The sequence below is a fragment of the Saccopteryx leptura genome, chromosome 2, assembly GCF_036850995.1.
Source record: "Saccopteryx leptura isolate mSacLep1 chromosome 2, mSacLep1_pri_phased_curated, whole genome shotgun sequence".
In the NCBI taxonomy this organism is placed as follows: domain Eukaryota; kingdom Metazoa; phylum Chordata; class Mammalia; order Chiroptera; family Emballonuridae; genus Saccopteryx; species Saccopteryx leptura.
Genome location: NC_089504.1, coordinates 4,261,723 through 4,288,696, shown reverse-complemented (window position 1 = coordinate 4,288,696; position 26,974 = coordinate 4,261,723). Strand labels below are relative to the sequence as shown.

The window sequence follows — 26,974 nt, the reverse complement described above, 5'->3', positions numbered from 1 at the left end:
ATTTTAAAAGAAAAGTGTAAAATGACCGAGAACTGAAATAATGCATAGTCAAGACTTGGGAAACATTTTGGTTTGTTCCTTGGTCTTGTTTCTTGCGAGCGAGGTATTCCTTCTCGCTTTACCCTGTTCACTTCCTGAATCTCCCTGCCTCTCCCCCCCCCAAGCACAGACGTCACTCATGGTTCCTTGTATCCCCACCTTCGCCCTCTAAATCGGGGTTGTCCGTTTCGTGGCTCCACTGCTCCTGTTCCCAGGGCGAACAAATCCTTTCCTAGCGTGGCTTTCTTCTCCTGTCCCTTCTCTTCAGAGCACGGACTGGGGGGTCTCCTGCAAGGTCCGCACTTCCCAAGCCAAACCCTGCGCTCCCTGGCGGCCCTCTGCCCTCCTGGACCTGTACTGGGCACGGCCAGTTGACCCTTCCAAATTCCTGGGTTCGCCGACGTAAAAACGGTGTTTGGCAAAGGTAAAATTTGTATGGTATACATTTTCCACCTGACAGGAGGCACATGGAAGACGAGAAAGTTATAAAAATCACCCTTTGACAAAGCACACATTTATTGGGTAAATTACATAGCACAGGTGAACGCAGGCGACTTTCATCTGCAGTTGTGATTTGCTTCCTCTGTCCATTCACTTCTTCTGCTGATGGGATCCCAATTTTCTACGGGGGAACTGACCCTCTCAGTTGGAATCAAGCCCAGGCTGGTTGAGGCCAATCCTATTTCCCTGGCTCCAGAGATCTTTCAGAGTTGGGCACAAGCTTTTATCTGGGCATCAGGAACAAAAGCCAGGGCTCACGCCCAGAACAGCAGGAAGAGAAGCCTTTCTTCCTCTGAATGGGGGTCTGGGCTCGGAAACGTGTCTGTGTGAACTAGAGGAAGTGGACTCGGGAGAGCAGCGAGCACGGGAACCAGGCCCTGGGGCCCGGGAGGCTCAGCCTTTATCTCAGCTAAAACGAGCCCTCCCTCTGGACTCCAAGTTCCCGCACTCCTTAGATCTCAGTCTGATTTTTTGGCATTTGCAAATCAAGAGTTCTAACCTATAAGTGCATAATCTCGCTGCCCAGAAAAAAACCACCAATATTTTTTGGGTTTAATTCTTCCCACACATTTTAATGTATCTACATATATGTGATTTCCTTTTTTACTTTTACAAACTGAGAAAATATAGATTCTTCTGAAATATTTGTTTATAATATTGTTCACCTCTTTTTATGTTAACCAAATCTGTCAGCATTTAGCATTATTGCATAATATTCCATTCCAGGAATATAGTTAATTAATAAGTTTCCTATTAAGGAACATTTATATTTTTTCTATTTTTCGTGATAAGTGTGCCATTCACACACACTCGTTCTAGTATTTCTTTAGGTTCTAGATGTGAAACTGCTGGGTCACAGAACACGTTTTTAAGGGTTTGTTATCTTTTCCCAGACTGTCCTCCAAAAGGAACAATCTATTCCCATCAGCACAGAGACTGATACGTTTGATAGAGGTGACTAAAGGCAAAATGCTTCCTAAAAAAACCCACTCACTTACTGACTGAATATTTATTGAGTGTCTATTATTTGCATACATTGTTTTGGAGGCTGGGCACTCCTAAGCTGGTTTGCCTGGATCCTTCCTTTTCCAACTGTGGCAGGTTTGGAAGTGTCTAGCGTTGTAGCTGAATTAACCGATGTCACATCATGACATAGCATCAATGACATCAGAGAGATCACTCGGGGGACAGTGGGGCTGCATCATGGCATCGGTGGCAATAGTCACTGTGTATGGGACACTGTTCACCCACTTGCCTTCCTGAGCTCCACCTTGTACAGACATGACTGGAGCTTGGAAACTCTGTGTCCCTCGCCAGCTGAGTGCTACTCTGGCGCTGCCCATGGGAGACACTGGTGACAGTAATGGCAGCCAGGAGGCAGGAGCGCTGGGTTCTAGGAAGACATGTTCCCGTTAGGCGTGTGGCAGAGAGGGCACAGCCGCACGGGGCAGCTGTCCCAATAAGCATTAGGCACAGGGGCTGCAGCAGCTCGCCCTCAGATCCACATGGCTGCATGATTTGACCTCCTGTCTCGGCCTCCATCCTGTTTCACAACTTTGTAGCTCAAACTCCTATATTAAATTCTTCTCTACTTGAAGGAGATCTGGTGTGCTTTTACTTTCCTGATTGATGGCATAGCCCTAGTGTAGGAAAATGGCTGGGAATTAGACTGTGGTCCTGAGACAAGTCTTTGGTATGGACTTTGGCAGAACGCTGCCCCTGTGGGCATTGATAAGATTGTTTAAAGTAAAAGAGCTGATCCCTATGGCCTTTTCCCTACATACCTGAAAGGCTCAGTTATTACCCTTCTCTGCACCTGAACCCCGGCTCTGCTAATCTGTTTGATGAGCAAAGAGGCCAAATATGAGGAGGCTGCAGAGGTCTGGGCTCTCAGTCCTGGAGGCCGGAGTCCCCTGGCCTCATCTTTTCTCTACGTTGTGTCTCGTGTGTGTTTTTTCTTAAGTGCTGCAGCACCTTCCTCTCGTGCCCGCCCACTGCCGAGCTGGTCGCGGCACTTTGGAACTCCAGCAGGCACGGGTGTGCCTGAGACCCACACGGCATTACGGTGGCCAAGGCCAGTTTCCTAGAAGCAATGGGCTTTTCCCCCACAGTTCAACTCCAGCTGAGTTCAGGGACTGGCTTTGCGAGGGCCTCTTGTAGGAAAAAGCAGACACCTCTAAGCACTGAGCGCCACTCAGGAAGACAGCAGCGCTCACGGTGATGGGTCTGGGAACTGAAACCTGCCACGGGAACGGCACACCCACAACTTCCCCTGACACGTAGCTCATCGTCACACCCACCGAGGACGCAGATAGAGAAACAAGTGGGAGGCAGAAGGCAACACGGCACGGACGTTCTCACTTTGCTGGTGCGTGTCTATTGAATCCACAGTGAGATGTTTACGGGACGGACTCCCGACACTGCACTGGGGCGTGAAACCCTGTGTTCTATAAAAACCGTCAGCTGTGATCGTTCTCAATACAACAGAAATGTTCAATCAGCTCCTAGGCTCCTCTTCCTGTCCACATCCAAACGAACTTGAATCCGATGTCAGTCTCAGTGCCCCACCACCCAAGTCGTCCCTTTCACACCCTCCCCCTGCCCACGGTCTCTTCTTGACTCACCACCACCACTAGCACAGCTGTTCCAACACACAGACGTGAATGCCACCAAACGCAGAGGACGGGCCAGAGCGCTGTCTCCTTTAACTCCTCCCACTCGCGTCCTCTCCCTCGCTGTCCTCGTCGCAGTAGAAGATGTCCCTGAACAGGAAGGCGCGCCGGGGCGCCGCGGGGGCCTGGGCCTGGGCGCCTGTCCGCTCCCGCCTCTTCTCCAGCTTCCCTCTGAGCACAGGCAGGCTCGTCTCATAGAGGTAGTCTACAATCTCTGCAGAGAGAGATGCAGCTTTGAAATGAGCGGCGTGAAGCCTGTCCCCGCTGCAGGGTGGGCGGCTGACATCCCGCACTGCGCTGCCGGGACCGGGGGGACCCGCTCAGCCTCACAGAGCTCCAGTGGGGCGGCACCGCTGTTCACCCGCGTCACAGACCACACACCAAATCTGCCCAAATTCTGGGCTGAGGCGGGCGGGGCCAGGATTCAAACCCAGGGAGTGATGTCTGCTGAAAGCAGGAGGTATTTCCGTACACGCTCCCGGGGAGAGTGGCAGCCCGGCCACTGGTCCCCCAACACTGGTGCTGGGCAGACACCCGACACTCCTGTGAGCTTGTCAGAGAAAGGTAGCCTCGGAGCCCGACCTGCAGGTTAGCACTTGGTATGCCTGGGGCGCCACGTATGCTGTTAACACATTCCCCACGTGACTGACGACCCGAGTCCGGGACTCACATATCTAACCCACAAACTGCGGCAAAGAAGGAAGCGGGCGGCTTGTTTTCCCGCAGGTGCGTGTGCACACGTGGCGTGTGTGTCCCCGAAGACACCTGGCAGCGCCGAGCACCCGAGACCACACGTGTGTTATGTCACTTAAACTTCTGAAAGCCCTGTCAGGTGGGGATTATAATTTGCCAATTTTCACCATTTTACAACTGAACAGACTGAGGCCCCCAGAAGTCACTGGCCCAAGGTCACTATCAGTGTGTGACCTCGTACTTTATTTTTAACTATTAAAATACTAAAATCACTGACCTGGAAAAGTCTTCTTCTGCCAAAATGGAACACAGGTAGCTTTCAGCTTATAAAATTTATTTTGAACATAAGTTGGAGGAACATCACTTTAGGAAGGAAAAGGTAAAAAAAATGTTAGTGTTAGTTTAGAAACTGACCATTTCACCACTGTGTGCTAAGAGGTACACTGATTAAGGTGAGGGCTATAGATATATGTAGCTTTCTTAACTCTGGACATGAACTCATTACAGCCACAAATGTCATAAAGATAAGATACATGTGGAAAGCTATTGATCTCACTCTCTCTCTCTCTCTCTCTCTCTCTCTCTCTCTCACACACACACACACACACACACACACACAGAAAGTCAGTAGTGCAACCAGATGGTTCTGTCCAAACTAGAATAACCTAGCTCGGAAGACAGAACCGAACCCTAGCCGCACACGCTGACACTGCCCTGTCCTTCCCCTGCCCTGAGCTCTTCCCAGGTGGCAGCCAACAAGCCTCAGGACCGCTCTCCCCGGGCACCACCTGACCATTTGTGGCACCCTTTTTAGAGAAGGGAAAACTGAGGCACAGAGGTGTCCAAATCTTACAGCTAATCAGTGGTACAGCTGTGACAATCAGGTGATCTGACTCCATATTCTATACTCTGAACAATTACACTTGGATAAATACGCATTTGTCACCATTCAAAGGCATATGTCACCTGATTTTGCAAAGCTAAAAAAGCAGATGCTGATGTTTTGGTGACGCAAACACATTTTCACTTTACAGGAAGTAAGACCGAAACAGTCAAATCTCATATTGTTTTTACAGCGAAGAATCACTGACTCACTTTCTGGATACTTTCTCTTAAACAGTAAAAGCATACTTGTTTTAATAATTAACGGATATAGCAGTTAAAATGATCAGTGTGAAAGTTTTATCTGTTAAAATGATCAGTGTGAAAGTTTTATCTGTTGTAGAGGCAAAAGATGAGTGGCCTCTCTGGACCTCTTCACCACAGCGACCGCTAGCTGACCCGGATGCTGGGCACTGGGCTGGGCTCCCATCCTGCGCTTCCTCCTAGGTCCTAGTAGGTCCCAGTAAGCCACCGTGTGAGGACACAGAGACAACTCAGGGAACAACCCGCCCGGGAAGGCTAACTAGTGGGAACCAGGACTCGGCGCCGGCCGGTCTGACAGCGGACCCCGAGTTCTAAGGCACCACCCCACCCCGTGTCCCGAGAGGCGATGTGCCTGCATGACACTGTGGACCCGGCTCAGGCTTTGAGAAGTGACAGTCATCGGTCTAGACATTTTCAAACTAAGCAGGTGTTACATCTCATTTAGGTGAAAATGTCTTTAAATCCTGCCTAAATAACTCACAAGGGAAGTCTTAGAAATCTGAAGAGACTGAACTGTTACATTGTTTTTCACTGTGTTAATTCATTTGAGAATGTACCGTCTCAAATAGTATTTGACTAGATGCCATAATCTCTCTCTCTCTCTCTCTCTTTTTTTTTTTTAAGAGAGAAGCAGGGAGAGAAAGAGGAATATCAAGCCGCTCCTGTATGTACCCTGACCAGGGAATCAAACCTACAACCTTTGTGCTCCAGGACGACACTCCAACCAACTGAGCTACCCAGCCAGGGCCACAATCTCCATTTTACAGTTTTGGGATATATAAATCTCAAGTTGAGATTTATAAATCTAAAGATACATAATTCTCAAGACCAATCCATTTTAAAATGTGTACACTTTTTACTTAAAATCATTAAAAATCTATTTTAATTCAAGAAATCATAGGATCTGAAACAATGTCATAAATTTACAAAAATTGAAAAAGTCAGGTTTTAAAAAGTGGTTTGATAATATAAAGGGAGGGCTTTGTGGACACAGCCCTCAGGATGGGATTTGGTGGGGTCACCTCTTAGGGACCCACAAAACTGAGGGGTGGGTGCCCCGGGCCTCAGGGGAGCTAGGAAAGGGTTTAGAACTGTGGGCATGTATTTGTGACCCAGGCAGGGCCTGTCCTAAAATATTCCAGTTCTCTTGAATTAAAAAACAAAGTCTATTCTTTGGCCACAGGCCAAGGTGTGAGTAAGGCCTCACCAAACCGGCTAAAACCCTTCCTGGTGGATCAGTGACAACCTCCCAGTGGCAGCCAGTTCCTGCTGACCTTCCCCACTAAGGGCCAAACAATCCCTCAACACCCCATCCCCCAAGTCCACCCGCACCCACACCCCACCACTCCCCACAATCTTCTCAGAGGGGCTGTGCCTGCAGGCAAGCTCTCCCCACAGTTACTAAGCAAGCCATCCAGACTCTGAGAGTGGGGCCTCTCTCAGTAGCAGGACTGCTTGAAAATGCAGGGTCTGCAGCAGGAAAGCCACCCAGGGAGGCAGACAGGCGGACGGAAGGGCTCCTGAGCACAGGGAGTTCACTCTCTGCTCAGGTAAGAGATGCAAACGAGCACCCCCATCTCCCCACCCCCCAGGGAGGCTGGCAGAGCCACAGGCTCTTCACACGGTCTCAAAATATCTCCCTGCAGACTTCTCACCACCAACAGGAAATAGTTATTAAAGCAACTATAGGCCCTGGCAGGTTGGCTCAGCGGTAGTGCATCAAAAAGGCATGCAGAAGTCCCAGGTTCAATTCCCAATTCCCAGTCAGGGCACACAGGAGAAGCAACCATCTGCTTCTCCCCCTCCCCTTTCCCTCTCTTTCTCTCTCTCTCTCCTCCTCCCACAGCCATGGCTTGATTGGTTTGCACATCAGCTCCGGGCACTGAGGATGGCTCCTTGGAGCTTCCACCTCAGGTGCTAAGTTGCAAGCTAGGTTGCAAGCATGGCCCCAGATGGGCAGAGCATTGGCCCCAGAAAGGGTTCACTGCATGGATCCTATTCAGGGCACACGCAGGAGTCTGTCTATCTCCCCTCCTCTCACTTAAAAAAGTAGAAAATAAAAGCAACTGTATATGATATACATGGTGAAATGTGGCAGACGTCAGCAGAGCCAGATGACCAGAATGAGATTCAGGGCCTCACGACATGATGTGACCAGTGATACAGTCTCACCTGTCACGTTCCTGCCTGAAGCACAAAGCCCTAATCTCCTCGGGAGGGGCTGCCAAACACTGCATCTGAGGGAGACCCCACAGAACAGGCAGCTGTCCTATCCCAGCATTCCAACATCCTCAAGGACCAGGAGACGCTACAGGACAACACGGGAGACCCTGGATGGCATCGCAGATCGGGGGGGGGGGGGTGCTACAAAGGCCATTACTGGGTGAAATCTGAGCATGGGCTGTTGACAGGACAGCACTGTATCAAGTGTCAAATTTCCTCAGTCTAATTACAGAACATCCTCAACTAGGACATGCCATCCACCCCGACTCCCGGAAACATCGTGCTCCCCTGGAGGGGACGGCGGGCGCGGGAGAGGGAAGGAGAATGTGCACGGGCAGAATGCTGGCGACGGCGGGCGGTGGGGTTTCTCTGCGCCCACCTCAGAACCGGCCAGCTCCCCGAAGCCCCTGAGACACTGAGTGCACACTCATCCCCTCCTCCCCGGTGTCTGGGTGCAGGGTCGGGGTGCTGAACCCACGCGCACGCACACAACCGCAATTTCTAGATAAAGTCCAGACACCGCACGAATTCCAGCCGGTTCTTTAAAACCTGAGAGGCAGTTGTTTCTTAAAATAATCTGTCTTGCGTTCAGCTTACTATGAAACACTGGTCTCACCCTATGGCACTGGCGAGGTCTTCCCAGTCTATTTCGTTGGCGTCTTCCACATTTATCTCGTACAGCCTAGGAGAAAGCACACAGACGGTTTCCACATAAAGCCAGGCACAACGGACACCGTCAGGGACTCTCAGGCGGGCAGCACGCGGAGGCCCGACCACGGGCACTGTGCCGGCCCGTCAGCCCAAGGCCACCGGTCAGTGGGCCACAGACCAAAAGGCCACAACCTCCTCCTCCTGAGACCATCCTTTCTCCCGGGAAAAACACAACCTCCCTCGGTGCAGAGGCCAGAAACAGGACACGCGTGTCAGCACTTCCTGCGTGACAGACAAGTGTCTCACCTTCACATTCACTCCCTCACTGACCCTCAACAGCCGTGAGGATCTCCACCCTCCAGATGAGGAGATGGGGCTAAGAGCCGAGTCGCCGAGTCACTGGCTCATGGTTTCCATGACCACCAGGCGGTGCCAACAGCAGAAGCCGGCAGCCTGACCTGCGTCACCGCTCCGGTGGGGGGTGGACAAGCGGGCGGCACGTCAAGGACTTCTGAGCAGCGCTCAGGACAGAGCAGGGGGCTGCAGCTGGAAGGGTGGTCAGAACCCCACGCCCCCTTCTGCTCTCTGCCGTCCTCACCCAACACTAGCCCGGGACCCTTAGACCAGCGGGCTTCCTGAGTCAGAGCCACGCCCCCAGGCCCTCAGGAGAGGGGACTCCGTGTGGACCGACCTCAAGCCCAAGCCCCAGGGACACGACACACGCACGCTGGACAGCAGGGGGGCTCAGCCTGCACAGTCTGCCTCCATTTTCAAGTGGACGGAAATGACTCGTCTCCACATGAAAACCTTCCAAGACTAAAGTAACTACATTTGTCGGGTGCACAATACGTTTTACACGCGTTCATTTCTTCTCCCCAAAACACTAAGGCAGGCACTATTATTATCACGCTCACATCAGACGAACAAGCCAAGCCTAGAACAGGGAACGACGCGCCAGGCCTTCCGAGCGGGCAGTGCGGACAGGGACTTGAACCGCAGCCTCCCGCACGCTCTGCTATTCACGCCCCCTCCGGCTGACGGCCCCGCTGCCTGTTTCTGTACCTTTCAATCAGATTGATCTTGGCCTGCAGGGCGTTCACTCCCCGGTACACGTCCCGGCCACTGGTCATCCTCTTGGTGAGAATTTCCATCCTGTGTTAAAAGAAGCAAAGCCCAGCTCACTGTCCGGACTGCCCACTCTTCTCATCTCACCGGCCCGCGCAGAGCCACTGCCTGGCTTCTGCCGCTCACCCCTGCTAACCTCTGCCCCATCCAGGACAAATAAAACAATAGGAAGTTGATGGTGACTGAAACTGGATGAAGACTGCAAGGAGTTCCACATTTGTGTGTTATAAAATTTCCATAATAAAATGACTTTAAAAAGGGAAAAGTAAGCCTATTAGCAGTTGCTAAAGAACACTGTAAATTCAATGTAGTTTTGATTATTTATGAAACAGAGAACACTGCTCTTACTACCATGACCAGCTGTGAACACCAAGTAAGACAAATTCCATGAGGAATAAATGATTTGATGATTCCTCTAATGGCTGAAGGACAGGGTGACTCTCCTTGCCTTGCATAGCAGAATTTGTCACAATCTGATGGCCAGGTCCTCAGCCACCACACTTGCCTCCTGGTGAGAGAAATGACGCACACGAGGTGCCCACACCCACGCTCACTGCTGTCAACGTGTCACTTGAGGCCATTCCAATGTTACATGGAGTAAGTACGTGTTCAGACTATAAGGGTCTTACTTCTTAATTCAAATTAAAAAGCACGTCTTGTATGTAACTTAATTATGCTGATTCTGAGGGTGATTTCCCTCCCTTGTCTAACAGATTATCAACCCTCCAGCGGAGGCTCATAACGTACTCCTTTTTAGTCTAACATGCGGGGTGAGAGGGCTCGGGCTCCTCCGTTTTGTACCCTTCCCTCCCAACCCTTCTCTGTTGTTTGGGGTTTATGTCCCAGAGCACAGTCTATTAAAATAAATACCTTCAACAGAATGTAAGGTACATAAGCAATAAACAGTATAGCCTAGGAGTTTGCTTTTAGCATAAAACACACCTGCTCAGAATGTCATTCTTTTATTTATTTTATTTATTTATTTGCATTTTCTTTTGCATTTTTCTGAAGCTGGAAACAGGGAGAGACAGTCAGATAGACTCCCGCATGCGCCCGACCGGGATCCACCCAGCACGCCCATCATGGGGCGACGCTCTGCCCATCCTGGGCATCGCCATGTTGCGACCAGAGCCACTCTAGCGCCTGAGGCAGAGACCACAGAGCCATCCCCAGCGCCCGGGCCATCTTTGCTCCAATGGAGCCTTGGCTGCGGGAGGGGAAGAGAGAGACAGAGAGGAAGGAGAGGGGGAGGGGTGGAGAAGCAAATGGGCGCTTCTCCTGTGTGCCCTGGCCGGGAATCGAACCCGGGTCCTCCGCACGCTAGGCCTAGAATGTCATTCTTATCTGATGACAAAATGCCCAGCCTCCTCTGTGCAAGAGGTGTGGGTCCTGAGCTGCAGGCCCTCCACTTTGATAACCGTTCCGAGACCCCCAGGGCTGGAAAAAGATACATGAGAGGCCAAAACACGTGGCCAGGGCCGAATGAAAACACTTCCAGGTGACAATGAGCCTAAGAAGCTCTAAGTTGAAGAGCATGACTCCTCACTCCGCATGACTCCTCACTCCACTCCGCATGACTCCTCACTCCACTCCGCATGACTCCTCACTCCACTCCGCATGACTTCTCACTCCACTCCGCATGACTCCTCACTCCATTCCGCATGACTCCTCACTCCATTCCGCATGACTCCTCACTCCGCATGACTCCTCACTCTGGGTGAAGGCCGAGGGGCCGTGGAGTGAGAAGGCAAATTGAAACGGGCTACTTCTGACCTCTGTGTTTGTGCTTTCTCTCCTGAACGCTAGTTTTGTATTTTTTTTTAATGCTACAAACAGAAAACTATCTTGTCTTACTAAAGACTTAGAAAGGGACAGACTGAAGAGACCAGAAGTTGATATCTGGTATAAAAGGGTTCAAGTTCTTTCTGAGGAAGCCTCACAATGAGTCGGCATTGGTGAAGTGCTAACTGAAATCAGTGACTGACTCTGAGACTGACAGTGAAACAGTGAGCAGGAGACGGTCACTTGTCACGGAGGCGTTCCACGTGGCGGTCACACAGATATTCTAGTAACCTCACCAACCTGCCCAACTCGAGAGAAATTTTCCAGAGAAAGAGAGAGAGAGAGAGAGAGAGAGAGAGAGAGAATCTTGTTGAAATTTGCATAAGAAGCCTTAAACTTACCACTTACTTTTACACTGCATCCAATTTCTGGTTTCAACTTTGGCCTCGACTTCCACCCAAGATATGCCCTTGTAGAGTTTCTCTCGCACCACTGACAGGCGGCCTTCCGGGTTTTCTTGGAGTTTAGAATCTACCTCGTTTAAATCCTGGGGAGACATTTTCTTTAGAACCACTTCTTCAACAGCCTTGATAAGTTTCTGGGTTTCCGTCTTACTCCAGGCCCCATGGTTTATTTCTGGAGATATGAAAGGGTGGTCTTAGAGTTGCTCATCTATTTGCTTTCAAACATAGTATTGAACATGGAGCGATGACGACAGATACATGTCATTACACATCTGTCCAAACCCACAGAATGGACACCAGCAAGACGGCCCTGAGGTCAACCATGGACTCTGGGGAATTAGGACGAGTCTATGTGGGTTCGTGGCTTGTAATCAACGTGTCCCTCTGGGGGAAGGCTGTGCGTGTGTGGGGCAGTGGCATGTGGGGACTCTGTGCTAGCCTATCAGTTTCACTGTGGACCCAAAACAGCTTTAAAAAAATAAAGTCTGAAAAAGAAAGAGAAATCAGACACTTCTCAGAAGACAAAGAGCCACACCTCAATCCCACAAACAGAGGGCTATCGAGCAGCGACACGCAAACTGCAGGGGCTCCCCCAGTGCCAGGGACGCTTTGAAGGCCCAGCGCCAGCTCAGTTCTTCCTCAGAGTGTCTGTCTAACTTCAGAAACTTTGGTCTTCCTGTTTCTTTTTTTGTCTTTCTGTTTCTGAGTTTCATGTCCCCTGCATGAAACTACTATGAGGTTCCCAAACACTTAATGGGACAAATAAAACCAGACAACTTTTATGTCCTGCACTTAACTCTCCCCAGAGAGCCCGTGTGAAGCTCACAGCTGCAATGGTATCACCACGACTCCTGGCAACGAAGGCACCTGAGGCCGTGTCACGTGCCTCTGCTCCCAGGCCGCCCAGGAGGTCAGGCACGCTGGGGAGAGGCCTCACACCGCAGCCTACAGATGCCTTTGTCTTGGCCCACGAATGCTGTTGTTACTCTTTCCCAAATAACAATTACGGTGAATATTTAAAAATCAAGAGTTACAAGGGGAAAAGAAAAGCTATCTAAGTTTCACACACGTACAAACAGTCCAAATTTTCACTCTGCTTCTTAGAAATGGGTAGAGTGGACCACACCAAGTCTCCACATGGCACCGTGGCTGCAGTCAGTGGCACCAAAGGCTCGGTCTCCACCTCAGGCCAGGGCCGACCACACACAGCCACGCAGGTGCCAGGGGCTCCGCCAGCTCTGCATCATGTGCCTGTGTGGAGGGGGCATGGGAGCCCCGCGCTAACCGAGACACTGACTAAAGACTGTGTCTTCTCAAAGCAACCAGGGATGTTTTCATGAGAGGAACATAGCAAGGCAGCCTTTGATGAAACGAGAAAAAGACCGGAGAACACCACCGATCCTGGGGAAAGTCCCTGCCTAACAAGTGGCAGAACTGCACGCCTCCCTCCCAAAAGCTCCCTGGCACCTGCAGAAGGACCTCCCCAGGCCAGCCTCTCCTGCCCGCCAGCTTCCCTGGCACTGGCCCACGTGGCAGCTGCAGCCGCGCAGAAAGCTACTGAACTGGGGTGGGGTGGCACTCAGTCCTGTGAGTCAAGGTCCTGCGTCCATAAATGCACTCGAGGAAATGAAAGGACCCAGGGACAGAGAACGGCTGGACAAGCAATGGCTCTCTCAGCAGACAGACAGGCTGTGCCCTGGCCAGGAGCTCAGCTGGTTCGTGTCATCCTGGCACGCTCAAGGCGGGGGTTCAATTCCCTGTCAGGGCACATACAAAAATAAACCAGAAAGTGTACATAAGGGGAAAAACGGGTCAATATTTCTCTCTAAAATCAATCAAAAAGGCCGTGACGCTGCCTGGGCACCGGGCCGCTGTGGGCCGACGGCTGTCAGGCCCGCTCATTCACGCAGGTGGGCACACGCAGGTGGGCACTGGAGACACACTCACCACTGCTGATCTGGGAGAACTTCAGGGCCACAGAGAGGCTGCTTCGAGCCACCAAATCCCCAATCTTTTTCCAGTCGTTGCCATGGAGGGAGTGGTATATCTTTAACTTCTCGGTCTCCCCTTTGCTATACCTACGGGAAAGGGACATGTTACAGTTTGTTTTAAAGTTACTTTGTAGTGATATGAGATTCATATAACAGAACAGTAACAATTTTAAAGCATACAGCTCAGTGACATTTCATATGCTCACAATGTTGTGTGGCAGTCACCTCGGTCTGGGTCTCCAACTTTTTAACCCCCAGGCTGTCTTGTACCACTTAGCTCTCCCCCCCCACTAAGGACTAGAAGTTACGGAGAAAGCCACCAGCCTGCAACAACTCTGAACTAACTGTAAGATGAAACACCATTGTCATCACGGTCCACTGCGGTTCTGGGCAAGCTGGAAGGGGCAGACTGACCGAGGACTAGAGCTGTGGTCACCCTAAAAGCAGTTACCTGCAGTCCCGGCGGAGGCTGGCTCAGCGCAGTGGCCAGAGCAAATGAAGGCACCAGGGCACTCCCAGCCAAGCCTTCCAGGCTCCACACTTCACACACAGCACAACACAAAGTTCCTGATGTGCCCACAAAGCCTGTGGCTCCCTGCAGCTAGCCCGTCGAGACCTCGGAGGCCTTCCTCACCCACCTGGACGGCTCCCCCAACGCCTGCTGCGAGGGCTACCTGCCTCCCCGAGCCCCAGGCCCCTGCGCTCCCGGGACAGCTCTGCTGCTCCCTGCACTCGTCATGGCCAGCAGTCTACACTGAGCAGTGCCCTGTCCATCTGTCTCTCCTGCAGACCACTGCTGCCCAGCAGAGACACATGTGAGCCATGCACTGTAGAAAAATGGCTGAGAGATGAAACTGCAGCCTTGAGACAAGTCTTTGGTGTGGACTTCAGAACGCCGAGTCCGGCAGGGACAGCACGCTGCCCGGCAAGCACCACTACGCTTGTTTACAGGAAGCAGCTGATCCCCACGGCCATTTCCCTACATGCCTGGGGGCATCGGTTGGTCAGCTTTCTCTGCACCTGAATCCACTGTAGACTAATCTGACCCAGGCTCTGCTAATCTGCTTGATGAGCAAAGAGACCAATAAATATGAAGCTGCAGAGCTCTGGGCTCTCAGTCCCAGAGACCGGGAGTCCCCTGGACCCATCTTTTCTCTATGTTGTGTCTTGTGTTTTTCCTAAGTCCTGCAGCGCCTTCCTCTCGTGCACGCCCGCGGCTGAGCTGGTCTCAGCAACGCACATCATGCAGAATTTTCTACAAGTCATATGAAAACTATCTATATTTAGTCTTTTTTTTTCTTTCTTTTTCTTTACAAAGACAGAGAGAGTCAGAGACAGACAGGAATGGAGAGAGATAAGAAGCATCAATCATTAGTTTTTTGTTGCAACATTGATTGCTTTCTCATATGTGCCTTGACCACGGGCCTTCAGCAGACCGAGTGACCCTAACTTGAGCCAGAGACCTTGGGTCCAAGCTGGTGAGCTTTGCTCAAACCAGATGAGCCTGCACTCAAGTTGGCAACCTCGGGGTCTTGAACCTGGGTTCTCCACATCCCAGTCCGATGGTCTATCCACTGCGCCACCGCCTGGTCAGGCTATAGTCATATTTTACTTAACCCAATATATTAAAACCATAGTCATCTCAGCGAGTAATCAGTGCACAAGCATTGAGCTACTGCACATTCTTGTCTTCACACTGAGCCTGTAAACCAAGGTGGTTTTACTCTCAGCACCTCTCAGCTTGGACTAAGGGCATTTCTTATGCTCAACAGCCACGTGAGGCTGGTGGTCACTGCAACGGCCAGCACCGCTCTGGAGGGCAAGTCCCGCAAGAGCAGGAACCTGTCGTTAATGCCACATGAAATCAAATACATTAAAGGAGAGAACAACAACAAATACTATAAGATTAAACACCTTAAATGTTCAAGTAAAGAAAAAGCCATCTCTTTGATCTGCTACAGTTCCTTAATCTGGGGCCAGGGAGTGATTGATGTCATCACTAGCGCAACCCGACCGAAGCCCAGTACAGAGCCAGCCGTTCTGAGGACAGTGAGCAGGGCCAGGACAGGGGTCCCAGCGCCCTCAGAAAGTCCTCCGTAAGTGCAGGGACGGGGACAGACTCCGTCCCTCAGGAACTGTGCTTTCCAGGAGCTCCCTTCTCCAGGCAAGCAGGGTCTTTGGGAAATTAAAAAAATGTTGTCGGGGTAAATGGTGACCACAACACAAATAATACAGTACAAACAAATGGACTTTATTATTAGAATGACAGACTTCCATTGTTCTAAAACTTTCCTTCCACCCTTTTGTCACAGGCAGAAAACCTCCCTTCAGCCTCCACCATTCATTTCCCAAAAGCACTGAGTCCCATTTCAGATGTCATCTTTAGTGACTGCCCTTAAAGTTCTGCCCTCAGTTGTCTAAAACTAGAGCCTGGGGAAGAGGGTAGGACACCGGTCAGTCCATCTGGGGCACCTTTCCTTTCCTTAAGCTTTATTTCTTTCGATTAAAATTTTAAAAAGAAACCAAAGTTCCTATCAATATTTGAAGTTAAGATAATATGCATGTCTTGGTCTAAAATCATGTGGCTGAGCAGAATTCAGCTGGTACTGCCGGAACCACGGCCTCTGCCCCCCAAGGGTCCTGCTGAGCCAGCCCTGCCGGAACCACGGCCTCTGCCCCCCGGGGGTCCCACTGAGCCAGCCCTGCCGGAACCACGGCCTCTGCCCCCCGGGGGTCCCGCTAAGCTGATCCTGCCGGAACCACGGCCTCTGCCTCCCGAGGGTCCCGCTGAGCCGACCCTGCCGGAACCACGGCCTCTGCCCCCCGGGGGTCCCGCTGAGCCAGCCCTGCCGGAACCACGGCCTCTGCCCCCCGGGGGTCCCACTGAGCCGACCCTGCCGGAACCACGGCCTCTGCCACCCCCCCCCCCCGAGGGTCCCGCTGAGCCGACCCTGCCGGAACCACGGCCTCTGCCCCCTGAGGGTCCCGCTGAGCCAGCCCTGCCGGAACCACGGCCTCTGCCCCCCGGGGGTCCCACTGAGCCAGCCCTGCCGGAACCACGGCCTCTGCCCCCCGAGGGTCCCGCTGAGCCAGCCCTGCTGGAACCACGGCCTCTGCCCCCCGAGGGTCCCGCTGAGCCGATCCTGCCGGAACCACAGCCTCTGCCCCCTGGGGGTCCCGCTAAGCCAGCCCTGCCGGAACCACGGCCTCTGCCCCCCGGGGGTCCCACTGAGCCAGCCCTGCCGGAACCACGGCCTCTGCCCCCCGAGGGTCCCGCTGAGCCAGCCCTGCTGGAACCACGGCCTCTGCCCCCCGAGGGTCCCGCTGAGCCGATCCTGCCGGAACCACAGCCTCTGCCCCCCGGGGGTCCCGCTAAGCCAGCCCTGCCGGAACCACAGCCTCTGCCCCCCGGGGGTCCCGCTGAGCCAGCCCTCAGCCCTGCTCTCGTGCTCCTCCCTCATACTTGAGCAGAGAGCTCACCCAAGGCTGAGAGACTTCACCTACGTTTGTTTTATTTAGAACTTCGGAAACTATAATTAGGTATTTTATTTAGGAAAAATGGGAGAACAGCTATCACCACACCAGCAGTTGGCTTTGAGCCTACCACTGAATCACACTTAAAAGACTCATACTGGCCTGACCGGGCAGTGGTGCAGTGGATAGAGCGTCGGACTGGGTTATGGAGGACCCAGGTTCGAGACCCCAAGGTCTCCAGCTTGAGTGAGGGCTCATCCGGTTTGAGCAAAAAGCTCACCAGCTTGGACCCAAGGTCGCTAGCTCGAGCAAGGGGTTACTCGGTCTGCTATAGGCCCGCGGTCAAGGCAAATATGAGAAAGCAATCAATGAACAACTAGGGTGTTGCAATGCGCAACAAAAAACTAATGATTGATGCTTCTCATCTCTCTCCGTTCCCATCTATCCCTCTCTGTCTCTGTAAAAACAAAAACAAAACAAACAAAAAAAAGACTCATACTGGTGCTCACATCCATCTTCAAATATTTCCTGCAAACTCAAAGATCTGGGCTAAGTGCTCAAGGGAACGTCGCATTGAGAAGGAACATCTGGGTTCCCAAGGAGCCTCCCAGTTCACCGAGAAAGCTTCCCGAGCAGCAGTAAGAGCCACACAGCAGGCTGAGTGTTACACTGAGAGTGTAAGAAAAAGCTGAGCCTGACGGTGTGGCACAGTGGATAGAGTGACGGCCTGGGACGTGAGGTTGCTGGCTCGAGTGGGGGAATCGCCCACAAGATCCCAAAGCTCGCCAGCTTGAGCCCAAAGGTGACTGGCACAAGAAGCCCAAGTCGCAGGCCTAAGCAAGGGGACAATGGCTCAGACCCCATCAAGGCACGTGTGAGAAGCTCAAGGTACAACTAAAGTGAAAGTGACTAAGAGTTGATGCTTCTCACCCTCTCTCTCCCTTCCTGTCTCTATTTATCTCTCAAAAGAAAAGAAAAGAAAAGGCTGAGACCAGAGGGAGAGGATCACAAAAGGTCAGAGAGGAAGAGAGTGAAGTGGGCTTTAAGACGGGCACCTGACAGCAGAGACACTCCCTGTCACACACACAGCTTCATGACTTCTTACCTCTGATCTGTTCTGTGGACATTCTGATTTATAGCATCAGCAAAGACCAGAGAAATGTTCTGGGCCAAGCTGCTAAGACGTCGTTCTTACCTGCCTTTGTAATTATTGACATCGAACATCTTCTTGGCTCGATAGTACACGAGTTTCCAGGGTCGGGCAATGCCCTTACCTAGAGTGAGAAGAGACGTGGTCAGCAGGGCAACAACGTGGCAGGAAGAGGTCACGCTGTAAGCAGAGCCCTGAATGGCCCGTTTAACAGCACTGACTCCCAGGCCCACGGCAAGGCTGGGTCGGAGGCCCTGCAGAAAGCTGTCTCAGGAAGTGCGTGTACATCAGCATCTCTCTGGAGAACTCTGAAACCGGACACTGTGTGGAGGCCCCTGCTCCGGTCTCCCGAATTCACTGAAGAGACCATGGAAGGCAAAGTAACCTGACATAACTGGAGTGTAGAGGAAGGGAGGCGAGACTGACAGCTCTCCACAGATAAACCTCCCTTCCAGATGAACAGCCTTCCTCGCTCCCCTCTGCAGATGAAACAAGCCTTCCTCAGGGCTCACGGCTGTTTTCCTGGGTGCCATCCGGAGAATCCCTCAGAAATTAACCTCGCTAAATTCAAGAGAGGTTTTCCCAGTCCAACCCTGCACTGCTTCATGACCTCTGACCCTCCAAGCGTCACCTCCAGGAGGGGGTTCCTGCTACCACGTGCACATACACCAGGAGACCCTGGTGCGCGTATGGACGTGCTTGTGCAGTTAACGCAAAGCACGTGTCGGGAAGAACAGAAAGAGAAACCAAAACCATAATTATTACCAAGGAGGGAAGCTAGAAGCGGTCATTTCATTCTTCCCAGATCGGCAAGGCGCCCTACTTGGGAGACACAAGCACATTCCTGATCTCCCACATACAGTGGCCGACTGGACCCTCCCCTTAGCAGTGCCGGTGTGCACTGACGGCCGGCGCTGTGCTCACGCCCACACGCGCACGCACACGCGCACGCACACGCACCCTCCCGGGAGGACGGGCAGCGCCGCGCTCACCGATGTGCAGTCTAAACGCGAATCTCCTCTTCAGGTCGGTGATGGCAGCTTTCTCCTCCGGGTACCTGTCCGTGTGCAGCAGCTTGTCCGCATTCTCAATCCCCGTCAGGGACAGGAATTCCTGCACGTTTTTCTCTAACTGCTTATTTTCCTTTACAGAAAACTTACCAAATTTAATGGCAACACCTAGGATTTAAAGGTGGAGGAGAAAGAATGTTTTCAACCATGAATCAAAGCAAACCTGGTAGGTGCTCTTTGGCCACAACAGAGCAGGGGCTGCCAGCTCGCCCCAGCCCGGGAGCGGGCGGGCTTGGGCGGGGACACGCAGCCTCCCGGTCCCCAGTGTGGGGTGCGGCTCTCCTTCCGAGCTCAGCTCCGGCCACACTCACCCCCTCGCCCCGAGATCCTTCCTGGTCGGCCCGTTCCACGTGACCTTTCCTGACTCCTCAAACTCCTTTTAAAGTAGTCCTTTTGTGTATTAAAGAGTGAATATATATTCATTAAAAATTCGAAGAGGAAGTTTAGGAAAAGCCCCCTTCCTCTCCTCCGCCACACCCTCCCAAGGCAGCGCTGGGCACTGGTGGCGCCAACAGTCACGTGTGCGTCCTCGGGCAGGCATCCTGGGGGAGTGACAATGTCACTGCACTTGGCACTCTGTTCCTCTTCATAACTCAAAGCAATCAAGTTTCATTAGGGACTGACTGCATTAGACAGTATATTTCTGTTCTTAGAATTATTTAAAAAATATTTTTCATAAAATACTCATAAAATTTCACTTGGGGAGTAAACACAATACAGTCTACAGAAGACCTATTGTAGAACTGTGTATTTGAAACCTGTATAATTTTGTTAACTACTATCAAACTAATAAATACAATTAAAAAAAAATTTTCAGCCCTGGCTGGTTGGTTCAGTGGTAGAGCGTCGGCTCAGAGTATGGAAGTCCCAGGTTTGATTTCCAACCAGGGCACATAGGAGAAGTGCCCATCTGCTTCTCCACCCTTCCCCCTCTCCTTCCTCTCTGTCTCTTTCTTCCCTTCCTGCAGCCAAGACTCCATTGGAGCAAAGTTGGCCCGGGCGCTGAGGATGGCTCAATGGCTTCCACATCAGGCGCTAGAATGGCTCTGGCAGCAAAAGAGCAACGCCCCAGATGGGCAGAGCACCACCCCCTGGTGGGCATGCCGGGTGGATCCCGGTCCAGCACATGCGGGAGTCTGTCTGACTGCCTCCCCGCTTCTCACTTCAGAAAAATAAAAAAAATAAAAAATTTCAGCAGGGTACAAATAAAATGTGATCATTCTATGGACACTGCTTTGTGAATTATGTGCTTTTCTCACTTAGTCTATTTTCCAAACCTAATCTCTCCCATATGATTAAGTCCATGAGGCGTCAGCCCATTCCTTCCCCAGTGACCTGTGGGACTGGGCCCCACACAGCAGGCCCTCAGTAAGTGCTGCTCGTTCCAGCCCGCAGCCTTGCAGCTGCAGTTGACTCACACCCAGCAGGCTTCCTGGGAGGTCCCTGCAGCACAGTGAGACCAAGGAGGAGACCGAGTGGGGTCCTGCTGGAAAGCATGCCCACCCCACCAGCCCACCCAAGTTAAAGCCTCAGGAAAAGGAATTACACCTCATCAAAGTTGAGGAATTAACGTGAGGGTTTAACTCACTTCTGTATCCTTCCTGGGCCGCAGGCAATTAACCTCCGGGGCCTCCTCCTCCTCCAGGACTGATCTTCCCATCCGGGGCTGTGGCCCCTGCAGCCCGGCCCTCCTGGCCTCCCCTGCCAGAAGTGGGCACAGAGGAGGGCCACCAGGGCATGTCACTGGGCTAGTTTTATAGCTCGGACAATTCTGGATGGCTGTTATATTATAGTTATAGGATTGAAACCTATATAAAAATTCAATTTAAAGCAAACCAGAAAAATCCGATGGAGATTTTTTTTTTTTCTTTACAGAGACAGAGAGAGAGAGTCAGAGAGAGGGACAGACAGACAGGAATGGAGAGATGAGAAGCATCAATCATCAGTTTTTCGTTGCGACACTTTAGTTGTTCATTGACTGCTTTCTCATATGTGCCCTGACCGTGGGCCTTCAGCAGACCAAGTAATCCCTTGCTCAAGCCAGCGACCTCGGGTCCAAGCTTGTGAGCATTTTGCTCAAACCAGATGAGCCTGCACTCAAGCTGGCGACCTCGGGGTCTCAAATCTGGGTCCTCAGCATCCCAGTCCGATGCTCTATCCACTGCGCCACCGCCTGGTCAGGCCCGGATGGAGATTTTAAGAAAGCCCACCCCGCCCACCCCACCCTGAAGCCGTGGAGACTCACCCTGTGCTTTAAACTCCTTAAACCGCCCTAGGTCGTCCCGGTACATCCGCTTAATCGTGGTGGCGGCCCTCTCCCCGATGCCAGGAATGAACTCCCGGAGCTGTCGCACTGCGGACTCCAAGTCCACACTGGCCTCCTCCCAGTCTCTGGAATCTTCCGACAAATACCTTGTGTCAGAATCTTTAGCCGATTCCAAACTGCCTTCCTCATCTGCAGGTCCTGACCTGAGGGGGAAAGCGGGGTGAAAGGAAGACAGCGCTTGCCTGACAGCTCTTCACTCCTCTCCTGAAGTGCCGCTTAGACGAGAGGGGATTCAGCCAGGATGTCTGAAGTCTTTAACCTAACTGCTAACCTGGACACACCTGAGACTGTGCCAAGGCAGACATGTATCTCTAAGCCCTGTTTCCACCAGACAGCATTTCTTTCTTTTTTATTTATTTATTTTGTGTGTGTGACAGAGACAGAGAGAGGCAGCGAGAGGGACAGATAGGGACAGACAGATAAGAAGGGAGAGAGATGAGAAGCATCAATTCTTTGTTGCGGCACCTTAGTTGTTCATTGATTGCTTTTTCATATGTGCCTTGACTGGGGGGCTACAGCATACTGAGTGACCCCTTGCTCAAGGCAGCAACCTCGGGTCCAAGCTGGTGAGCTTTTGCTCAAACCAGATGAGCCCGTGCTCAAGCTGGCGACCTCAGGGATCTCGAACCTGGGTCCTCGGCATCCCAGTCCGACACTCTATCCACTGCGCCACCGCCTGGCCAGGCAGTATTTATTTCTTATATCACTATTTCTCCATGTTTTTGTTTCACTAATTAGTTAAATCACTATCCAGGGTTTCCATGGTTACAGTTATTTTTGCTGTGGTCACTGACCGCCACACTTGAACCCTTAGCCTGGCTTTCTATGTATCTATCATTAATTCATCCCCAAACTCTCTACCAGGTGTTCAGATCTCCTCTTCATATGTTCAACTGTACCAACTAACTACTGAGAAAACTGGAAAAAAAAATTAAGTGCATTTGTCTAAGAAAACGGTCAATAATTTTCAGAGGGCTCAGAGCCGAATACAAGAACCACAGTCCTAGAACATTCCTGCCTCAGTATCAGTGTTCTGACAATGTCCTGGAAAAGATGACACAGCTGTTATCAGTAACACCCAAGGTGGGCCCCCTCCCACTTGTGCTGTTAGATAGAGCTGCCGCTAGGGAGAGCTATTTCAAGCCAGGACAATCTAACAAATCTAAGAAAGCCACTGAGTACAAATGGGGAAAAATCTGTCCCAAGTCCCAGGAACTGAGCAATAAAAACTCCTGCTTTTATTCATCAGATACTGCCCTCAAGTAATTATATAACTAATGTTCAAATTTCATTTCTTAGCGAGGACTCTAATTCCAGTTTTTTTCCTGCTTGGTTTAATTAAAATTGAAGTTGTCTACTCCCTTCTTCCATCTGTAGACAAACAAAGGCAATTTGGGGATCTTAAAATGCCTTTAAATTTAGTCACAGATTTTCAGGGCTGGAATAGTTCTCAGCGAGACTTGAATCTAACTGCCTATTTCACGCATGAACGCAGGAAGCGCCCTGCTGAGTCACCTGGTTAGATGTGTCCATCATCCGGTACCTCTCATGTCTAGCTCTGAGATTCCTGCCGTCTACTGTGGACGGGCTGGACAGAGGACCCAGGCAGGAGGCCCACCGAAGACGGATGCCCTCCGAAGGCCCAGCAGCCCCACGTTACCTCTGTGCCTCTTCCAAACACGCCTGGGTGCTCTCCGCCTGCGGCCAGGGCGTCGCACTGTCCTCAGCTGAGGAGCCGCTACCCTCCTGGGTGCCACCGAGCGGGTCCTCATAGCTCGTGGGGAGCCCTGAACCACCAGACGAGGGGGCACTTTCACCAGACTGCCTTCGCCTCCTTTTCTCAGCCCTTTTCTTCAATTTGCAAGGCTCCCTGCTGCCTTCTGCAGGCCCCGCGTCAGGGACCACTGGGGATCCTTCAGGGTCCACGGTCTCAGGACTCTCAAAGTCCTGGCCATGTGAATTCTTTCTCTTTCTTTTCTTAGACTTCTTCCGATGAGCCGATGCTGACAGCGGTGTGGCTTGGCTCTCCGGGCCCACAGAGGGCAGGGGTTCCGGCTGGGGCAGGACGCCTGGGCCTCCCTGCCCAGCGTCGCAGGGCACAGCCTCCCGCCGCCGTTTCCTTTTCTTCTTCTCCCTGACTTTGCCCTGTGGCGCTTCCCGCTCAGCTCCAGGCCGCGCAGGGACCGCACAGGGTTCGTCCGGGTCCTCTGCTGCAGGCTCCTCGGCTGACTCCTGGTCCTTGCTCATGTCAACGTAAACAACGTCAACATCCCTTTTAATATTCTTTGGCAGGTTCTCAATATTTTCTTTGTCCACCATCACATACACAATGCCTGTCTTATCCTGCACTCCCAGAGCGCTCCTCCTCTTCTTCCTCTTTCTAGCTGGAGCGAGGGCCTGTTCAGTCTCGTCACAAGTTTCTGGTCTCATCAAAGGAGAGGAAGTGAGATGTTGGCGCTCCTCTCTCTTTCTCTTCCTCTTCGTCTTGTGAGCCCGTTCACCTGCCAGGGGGGAGTCTCTGAAACTGTCATGGGCACGTGGCCGATGTTTTTCCTTGTCTACAGAACACTTTTTCTTTTTCTTCTTAAAAACTGGAGTGTGGATTTCCAATCTGCTCAGTTCACCTTCCATCTTATTCCTAAAGGGAAACTTGATAACAGTGGTTTATTTTTGCAAAGCATCTTAAACAGCAGTCTCAAGAGAAAATAAAATTACAGAAAAATGAAAGTGCATGATAAATGACAGGCTGCAATCCTGACTGTACATTGCACGCTACTCTAAAAGCAAGGAGGCTCACTCTAATGCACTCTGTCTGGTCCCACTGCCTTTATGACACAGGCCAGTGAGCAGAGAGCACAGCCCTGCACGGCCGGGCCCTGCTGCCCTACGTCTTCACCGTCCACCTCTCCTTCCAGAGCTGCGCACCAGCACAGACGCCCTTTTATGGTCCCCCAAACATGCCACAAGCCTTTCCTTCGCTCAAGCCAAGGAAAGCATCTGATTCCCTGTCTCCTAAACACCCTCCACTGCCGCCCTGCTTCCCTGCCCTTCCATCCTTCAGAGCTTGGCCGGAATATCCCTGCTTCCGGAAAACTTTCCCTAGTTAAAAAGATGTACACATTTTCATTCTTTTTTTTTTTAGTTTTTTTTTCTTAATTTATTCATTTTAGAGAGGAGAGGGAGAGACAGAGAGAGAGAGAGAGAGAGAGAGAGAGAGAGAGGAGAGACAGAGAGAGAGAAGGGGGGGAGGAGGTGGAAGCATCAACTCCCATATGTGCCTTGACCAGGCAAGCCCAGGGTTTCGAACCGGCGACCTCAGCATTTCCAGGTCAACGCTCTACCCACTGAGCCACCACAGGTCAGGCGGATGTACACATTTTGATATCATCTATACTCAATTTAAAATCCGCAAACAGCCTGACCTGTGGTGGCGCAGTGGGTAAAGCATTGACCTGGAACACTGAGGTCGCCAGTTCAAAACCCGGGCTTGCCTGGTTAAGGCACATATGGGAGCTGATGCTTCCTCCTCCTTCCCCTTCTCTCTCTGCCCTTTCTTAAAAAATGAATAAAAATAAAATCTTGAAAGAGAAAAAAAAACAATCTTAAAAAAATAAAATAAATAAAATCCGCAAACAATTGTATGTATCTTTTCTCAATGGATACATATGTAGCAAAACTAGGAACACAGACACAATATTATAATTGGTAAATTCAGGGATTAGATACAAGTATAGTCAGTTTCTCTTATATTTGTAGCCTTTTATTTATTTTTATTATTATTATTTTTTTTCTGAAGTGAGAAGTGGAGGGTGGCAGACAGACTCCCACAAGTGCCCAGCCAGGATCCACCCGGCATGCCCACTAGGGGGCGATTCTCGGCCCATCTGAGGCATTGCTCTGCTGCAACCAGAGCCATTCTAGCACCTGAGGCAGAGGCCATGGAGCTATCCTCAGCACCGGGGCCAACTTTGCTCTCTGGAGCCTTGGCTGCAGGAGCAGAAGAGAGAGATAGAGAGAAAAGAGAGAGGGAAGGGTAGAGAAGCGCATGGGCGCTTCTCCTGTGTGCCCTGGCCGGGAATCAAACCTGGGACCTCCACATGCCAGGCCAACACTCTACCACTGAGTCAACCAGCCAGAATGTGTAATCTTTTTTTTTTTTTTTAACTGGAGTAACAAGGACTGGGTGCCTACTTTCAGCAGCTACATTCAGCAGACACTTTCCTGCCCCATTTTTCAGGACCTCTTCATAACAATGAATAGAGCAGATGAGTTTGATAAATATCCTCCTCTCCATCAGTTTCTTTTTTCTAAATACCTAAGCTTCTTCTGGTTTCTTGAATTCAACATAACCTCTTAAATATATAGTTATTTCACATTATAAACATGTCATGGTTTCCTCATTAAAATAAGTCCCCAAACTTTACAGACCTAACAACACACCCTTCATGACCCAGTCTGGTCCACGCCTACCTCACCAGCTCTCCTTTCTCTCGGGGTTTCAGACACCCTGCCTTCTTTCAATTCCTAGAATACCGCACGTTTCTTTTCATTCTCAGGGGCTCTGCAAAAGCAGCTCATTCTCCCAGGAGTGCGTTTTCTCCACGTTACCATTCTGAGCTAAGACTGATATAAGAAGTCACTTCACTGGGTCCCGTCTCCCTAGTATACAGTGTTTCTCCAACAACGCAGTTGCCTCTTATTGCACTTGGCCCAGCCGTGAAATGATCGGCTTCCTACGCGCGGGGATCTCGTTTGCCTGGCCCCGGAACGGGCCGCAGTGCTCGATGCCTACGGAACGCATGCAGCGCAGGCACCCAGCTCCACCTCCTGGTCTGCACCTCCCTGGACATGCCGCTTCCCTGCGCCGCCGGGCTGTGCCAAGCGCGGTCCCGGGCTCCCACCACCTGTGGAGTGCCGCCGAGCCGCCGCTGTGCTCTGGGTGGGCGTCCCGCGGCCAGGACCAGGGGAACGGCCCGGAAGCCGCCTTCTCCGTCCTCCTCTGCGCAAAGACCCAACCTCGGTTCTTGTGCCCAGGGGCCGGGAGCGACCGCGGGAAAACGTGCGCCACCCCCTCCCTGGAGACCTCGGGCCAAGGGCGCGTCTCCCACAGGAAGACACGATAACCACGCACCGCTCGATTATACAGCGCATCTAAACAAATAAATAAATAATAAATAATAAATAAATAAATAACCGGGACAACAACAAAAAAAGCCTTCCAACTTACCGTCCGAAACCGTCGCCACTTTCCTTCCAATTCGGAAGTGCTATGGTTGTGGAGCGGAAGTGATCTTGCGTCACTTCCGTCCCGCCCTCGGCATCCTGCTGCCATGGTAACAGGCTGGCAGGTTGGGCAGGGACAGTAGCGTCGTTGTCTAAAACTGAGAAAGTGAAACCGAATTCTTCCCTGGACCTGCTAATTCATGCATGCATCCCCTTTATTCAACAATTTTTGCTGAGCTCCATCCATAGTCCAAATAACTTCCGATCATCCTATAGGAAGATGAAACAGTAACGTAATGGAGAGAGACCCTGGGCAGGGATTGCTGCTTTAGACAGAAGGGAAGGCTCTTTGAGGAATAACATTTGAGCCAAGTTCTAAATGAAAAGAGCGAACAAATCTGAATGGAAGATTGTTCCAGGCTGGGAGCAAATGCAAAGGCCCTG

The 26,974-nt window shown here is 51.5% G+C and overlaps 1 protein-coding gene across 3 annotated transcripts; it reads right to left on the bottom strand.

Moving 5' to 3' along the window:
- Positions 1-537: 537 nt before the first annotated feature.
- TTF1 (transcription termination factor 1) lies at positions 538-26,590 on the bottom strand. Of its 3 annotated transcripts, none has more exons than XM_066366809.1 (11): positions 26,535-26,590; positions 22,968-23,956; positions 21,227-21,450; positions 18,904-19,089; positions 17,957-18,035; positions 13,244-13,374; positions 11,234-11,468; positions 8,988-9,077; positions 7,891-7,956; positions 4,183-4,268; positions 538-3,426 (listed from the first exon to the last, which is right to left on the bottom strand). In XM_066366809.1, the coding sequence occupies exons 2-11, from the start codon at positions 23,936-23,938 to the stop codon at positions 3,245-3,247; spliced, it is 2,250 nt and encodes a 749-aa protein (XP_066222906.1). In that variant the 5' UTR covers positions 23,939-23,956; positions 26,535-26,590; the 3' UTR covers positions 538-3,244. The 3 variants fall into 3 exon arrangements, 2 of the variants coding, with proteins under 2 accessions (XP_066222906.1, XP_066222907.1); XM_066366810.1 differs by having other exon boundaries at positions 22,968-23,945; positions 26,535-26,577; XR_010749161.1 differs by lacking the exons at positions 538-3,426; positions 4,183-4,268 and having other exon boundaries at positions 11,241-11,468.
- Between the last annotated feature and the right edge of the window lie 384 nt (positions 26,591-26,974).